The following is a 6,009-nucleotide window of genomic DNA, read 5'->3' on the forward strand; positions in this document are numbered from 1 at the left end:
TAATTCAAACATTTATAAACTGATTGAGTTCTTCAATTGCCTATTCATTCATTATAATTAATACAATATAAATTATTGATCTTTGCTAATTATTTGAAAAAAAAAATATTCACTTACTATTACGAATTAAAACGACAAATACTAAGCACTTGTTTTCCTTACATCTATTAAAATTCTCAATTCAGATAAATTATACAAATGAAAAAAATATCCATAACAAAAATTTACCTCATACTCTTGACGTTATCACAGGCGAAGATTGAAACCCTGTCCGTCAATCGATGGAGAATCCCACCGAACCACGCAATTCTAAAACCCTACGAAAGATCACAACCAAAACTCCTAAAACCCTGACAGGAACTACGTTTACCGTCGTCTAACGCCAAAACTCTGTAGTCGACTACATAAAACATTAATCTTTACACAAACTATTGCTAGTCGTAGGCGTTTTCGGTTAAATCATTCTCAAATTTAGCTTATTTTGCAGACATTTGTTCAGAGATTGGCATTAATTTCGGTTGAAATCGAGAAACAATGCCCATAATTTCAGGATTCAGATATTTATTTGGACACAGCAACATCACTATTTGTCGCAGGGAGTGTTTGGCACTGCCTCATATCAGGGGACTCTGCTCAAAACTCCTTACGAAGCTATTTGTTTCAGGTGCTTCCCACTATAAACCTATCGCTAAAATATCATGTACAATATCGGTAATTATTTTTCTGCTACTAGTTGTAGTTTCTGCTTTGCTGTTTATGTTATTTTTTAATCAGTCATATACACATAGATTATCATTGTATTTTTCATGTTCTGTTTAGTCCGTCTGTTATCATGAACAGCATATTTAAATAGCTTGCCTTTGTTTACTTCATAGATACATCCATTTATCCACTCCCCAATGCCCACTCTTCCTCCTTGTTAACCTCCCCATCCCCCTTTCCCTCTGCTATTTACCGTCGTATGTCTCCACTTTTGGAGAATTTCTTTGGCCTTAAGGTCAAACTTGGGCATCATAATTACTGTGGGACAGCTTTTGAGACCTGAGGCTTATCAGGTCAAAATCAAATTTTTAGTTGAAATGTTTCTATTGGTGTGGTCTGTCCTGTTCTAGCTACAGAATAACTGAAAACTCTAGCAGTTTGGGTTTGCTGATTTCTAGCTCAATCACATACAGCTGTAGTAATTTGAGTAAACTCAGGATTGTCTTCATATTCATGATATTTGAGTTATGTGGGTCTTGGAGGGGGAGGGAAGGAGCAGACAGGAAGGCTGGCGGAGTGAGGCGCAGCAGGGCGGGGTCAGGTGGTGTTTTGCCATTATGGCCCTGAGTAGGCTTACCCTACAAGGAGAAGCCTTTAATTGCATATTTGAATTACTGAAGAGAGCGAGGACAAGAGGACAAATTCACATTTGATGGAGAAAGACACATTAACATTGCACATAGGCACCAGAATGAATTGATATATCAACACACCTATTGCCCTTGAGAGGTCCTCAAATAACCGCCATGATCATTGTGGAGCTGAAGACATGAAACAGCATATAACATGGCCACTGAAGCTCCATTGCAAAAATGTCTCTCTTTCTAAAACGTCAGAACTAAGTGCTAAGGACTCGTTGTCTTCAACAATAGACAGCTCCCACTCCTTGGCATACACATCCAACTGCCACTTGTCTTCATCAATGCATCAGCATATCAAGGACTAGCATGCCTCTGCGACTATGAGTTTCCATCTCTCATCTATCATGTACATCATAAGCATTAATCGACACAAATGAGCATGACAAAAGTCACAAGGTAGGATACAACCCTATGTTAAGGCACAAGGCCACTAGTGTTTAGCTCCCATCAAGCATCCTTAGTGGTCTATGGCATACAGGATTCATGCTTGCCATTAAACCAATTCCAAAGGAATGCATAGGGTGTAGGCAGGTGATTTATTGAGTATGATAACGACAATTGGCATCTACCTCAACTGCAGCTACACACCACCAAGGGTAGTAAAAAGGGTGTTAGGATGGAGATTGATACAGGTGCTATTGAGCCTTTTCCAAGAGATAAAGGATTCTGAAAGTGATGGTAGAATTTGAACTGATGAGACAGCAGCATTGTTACAGTGCATATAAGCAGAATCCCAAGCACAAATTGTTTTCGTTTCCGAATTTCTCTTTAAATATATAGATACAATTTGTGCTTGGGATTCTGCTTATATGCTTCTGTCTCATCAGTGCAAATTCTACCATCACCGAATTCTTATATATATATTTTCCATATCTAGAAAAAAATGGAATAGAAAGATGCACCATATATCCATACTTAATCACTTGACATTATGTATGTGTACAAAAGTTCATCCATGACTCTGAGAATTTTCCAGAGATGCATCATCTATTTCCTCTTGGGTTATGTTTTTGTCAATGTTATCCAAGGAATATTTATCATTAGGTGGTCACAATGCGCGCGCGCGTGTGTATGTGTGCGTGCATGCTCATGTGCGTGCGTGCGTGCGTGCGTGCGTGTGTGTGTGTGTGTGTGTGTGAGAGAGAGAGAGAGAGAGAGAGAGATCCAAGGAATATTCATCATTAGGTGCAAAAGTTCATCCATGACTCTGAGAATTTTCCCGAGACGCATCATCTATTTCCCCTTGGGTTATGTTTTTGTCAATGTTATCCAAGGAATATTCATCACCAGGTGGTCACAACGCGCCCGCACGCGCCGTGTGTGTGCGTTTGTGTGCTATCCAAGGAATATTCATCATTAGTTCACAACATGTGTGTGTGTGTGTGGAAATATGGATATATGATGCATCTTTCTATTCCATTTTTTCCTACATATGGAAAATACAATGACTCATCTTTCAAATTTTATGATTTTGTTACTGGACATTGTATATTGTGTTTATTTGTGAATATGTAAAAACATACTATTTTTATTATCTTTTTTGCATTGGTGGAAGGACCGAAGGTCAGTCCCCTGAATCTTGTATTTTGAGGCACCTTGTGCTCTGTGTGTGTGTGTGTGTGAGATGCATCTTTCTATTCCATTTTTTTCCTACATATGGAAAATACAATGATTCATCTTTCAAATTTTATGATTTTGTTACTGGACGTTGTATATTGTGTTTATTTGTGAACATGTAAAAGCATACTATTTTTTATTATCTTTTTGCATTGGTGGAAGGACCGAAGGTTAGTCCCCTGAATCTTGTATTTTGAGGCACCTTGTGCTCTGTGTGTGAGTGATGCATCTTTCTATTCCATTTTTTTCCTACATATGGAAAATACAATGATTCATCTTTCAAATTTTATGATTTTGCTACTGGACGTTGTATATTGTGTTTATTTGTGAATATGTAAAAACATACTCTTTTTCTATTATCTTTTTTGCATTGGTGGAAGGACCGAAGGTCAGTCCCCTAACTCTTGTATTTTGAGGCACCTTGTACTGTGTCTTTTACTTTGGGTCTCTCTGTAGTTGTCTACAAATTTCTTCTGCCGGATTCCCAAATCTTTCCCAAACTTTGAAAACCTAGAGAGTTAAAGAAGTCAATTCAACCTGTATGCTGTACTTCAAAATCAAGTGATCAACTATCAATATTCTATTCCCAGCAACTGCTATAAAGTAGACTTCTTCTGTACGTCTTCATCCATGAAATTTTCTTCCTCATGGTTTTCTAAACCAAAGTTGTTGCTGTTCACTAATTGTGAATGCAAAAAGGGCAAGTGATAGATTTTCTTGGAGGTTTTTAAGCATATCAAATTAAATCTCCTAGCGCAGTAATTGACTGAAGGGAAATGTGGGACTTCCATAGGCTATATTAAAAGTTCTTATCATACTAAAGGCTATATTAAATGTGGGACTGCATAATGAATTACTCTTATCATTTAATACTATTTGGGTGTGTTATCTTCTATGAAAAATCATCCAAGCCTTTAGTTCTTCACTGAGTGCTTTTAAAGAGAAATATCTAGGGCAAATCACAGGGAACAAATCAACAAAATCTTTTTCATGCTAACCAAGCCATAAAAATGAAGTTTTGGATTCTTAAGGTCTTCCAACTAGTATAATTATTCTTGATGTTTTAACATGAACTAGTATTTTAGTGCTTCATTATCTTATACCCTGATGATCCAGGAGATATAAAAGATAACCATTGTGTGATATGATTTCAAGATAACTGTTTGTTTATAGTAGAAGCTCTTTGTCTCAGCTTCAGACATGCTAGGTTGGACCTTGTCATTGAGCCACTTTGGTGTGTGATATGGTTGCAATTAGAAGAGATACATTCTTAGTTAGGGTAAATAAACCCATAATTTGCAGTTCTCGATATATTGTTCTCAAGAATTGTCAAATATCTGTCTCAACAAGAAGCAGAATATCAGTGGTACTTGATGTTGTAACTCCTTCCTTAATGAGAAGAAGACGATGCACTTAGGCTTAATGCCACTCTTATTGCTTCCATTGCCATATTTCATGCATGTTGCTATATGCAGTTAGTTATGAGATTTTAAAAATTTCAGATATTCAAAATATGCAAAAGTTGAAAGATTTCTAATCTTAACATCGGTACCCTGCAGATTTTTAAAATTTTAAGTTCAATATCTTGGATCCTATCATCTTTTACTTCACCAGTAGAGCCCTATATTTCTATAGAATACTTTAATAGAAGTTTTGAGTAAGATCAGAGTGGCTTTGAGCAAGATTGTGTTTATGCAGCTTCACATAATCCACATGATTTGGTTGGGATGAAAATTAATCTGTGATTAGTAACTTATTCCAACAATTATCTCCTTGAAGACGTAGACTTCTATACCAGGCATGCTGAAAGTGGACTCTTTAATGTAATGTGGGGTTTTTGAAGGCTGCATGACATGATAATTTCTTCATATTAAATAATAATAATCAAATGCTTGCAGGGCTTTCTGGGAACACAAATGAGCAAGTCTTAAAAGATACATTCTCACGTTATGGTCAAGTGGTTGATGGTAAGAGTGTGCCTTTTGCATTTTATTGTTAAGTAACTGAGCTAATAGTAGTAATGATTCATTCATTTCACCCTGTTCCTGTTCAATTTCTCTACTCAATATCTTGGCTTTTGTATTCTCTTTGCGTTTGGCCTCTATGTTATAAAGTAATTTGTCACTTAAAGTATGTACCACCCTAACGGTCTTGAAATTTGCTTGCAGCTAGAGTGATGATGAATCCACAAACTGGATGGTCAAAAGGGTTTGCATTTGTGGAATTTGCTTCTGAAACAGAGGCAGATGATGCTGTAAACCGAATGGATGGTCAGGTGCGTTTCTCCTATGCTTTGGAAGTAAGCAGGTTGCATCTTTTGTCACCATTAAAGATATGTTGTATTAATAATATTCAGTTCAATTCTTTTCCAGGTATTGGATGGCAAAAGAATTACTGTAAATTATGCACGACCTAGTTTTCGAGATACTTGTGTGGATCCCCCAAGGGCTGTAGGCCCACCTTCACAGATTTTGGAGGAGAATAAGGAACAGACAAAGGTGGGGAAAAAGGGCCTCCAAAAGGCTGTGAGCTCACAGTCACAGGCTTCAAAAAAGAATGAGCCAAAGAAAACGAGTAAGGAAAAAGAAAAGAATGACAAAGGAGGAAAGAAGAAAAAAGGCCCATCAAGCTTGAACAGACAAACATTTATTGAAGATTTCAATGATTAAAGAAAAGCCTCAAACATGTTTTCTTATTTGTGGTCAAATTTATTAGCATATAATTCTTGGGTTGCAGTACCATCATTTGGTGTAGCTTTTAGCAAAATATCATTATTTATAAGTTGTAGGCAACAGGTCATTTGGATGTATTATAAGATTGCACTTTCATGATGCGGACATGGTTATATGCAAATATAAATAAATAGTTATGTACATAAGTACTACATATATTGCCTGTAGCCACCTACTAATAACTGTGTATATATGTGTGCTCTACATTGTCTGAAGATTGGGAAGATGATCCTACAAGATAACAAACTACAAAAGGG

General features: G+C 36.7%; 1 protein-coding gene across 2 annotated transcripts; it reads left to right on the forward strand.

Moving 5' to 3' along the window:
• Positions 1-219: 219 nt before the first annotated feature.
• On the forward strand, positions 220-5,715 carry LOC131069129 (uncharacterized). 2 transcript variants are annotated; one of them, XM_058004463.2, is made up of 4 exons: positions 221-664; positions 4,919-4,987; positions 5,189-5,295; positions 5,393-5,715. In XM_058004463.2, the coding sequence occupies exons 1-4, from the start codon at positions 535-537 to the stop codon at positions 5,687-5,689; spliced, it is 603 nt and encodes a 200-aa protein (XP_057860446.2). In that variant the 5' UTR covers positions 221-534; the 3' UTR covers positions 5,690-5,715. The 2 variants fall into 2 exon arrangements, with proteins under 2 accessions (XP_057860447.2, XP_057860446.2); XM_058004464.2 differs by lacking the exon at positions 4,919-4,987 and having other exon boundaries at positions 220-664.
• The last annotated feature ends 294 nt before the right edge of the window (positions 5,716-6,009 follow it).

This window comes from Cryptomeria japonica, chromosome 1, assembly GCF_030272615.1.
Source record: "Cryptomeria japonica chromosome 1, Sugi_1.0, whole genome shotgun sequence".
Lineage (NCBI taxonomy): Eukaryota > Viridiplantae > Streptophyta > Pinopsida > Cupressales > Cupressaceae > Cryptomeria > Cryptomeria japonica.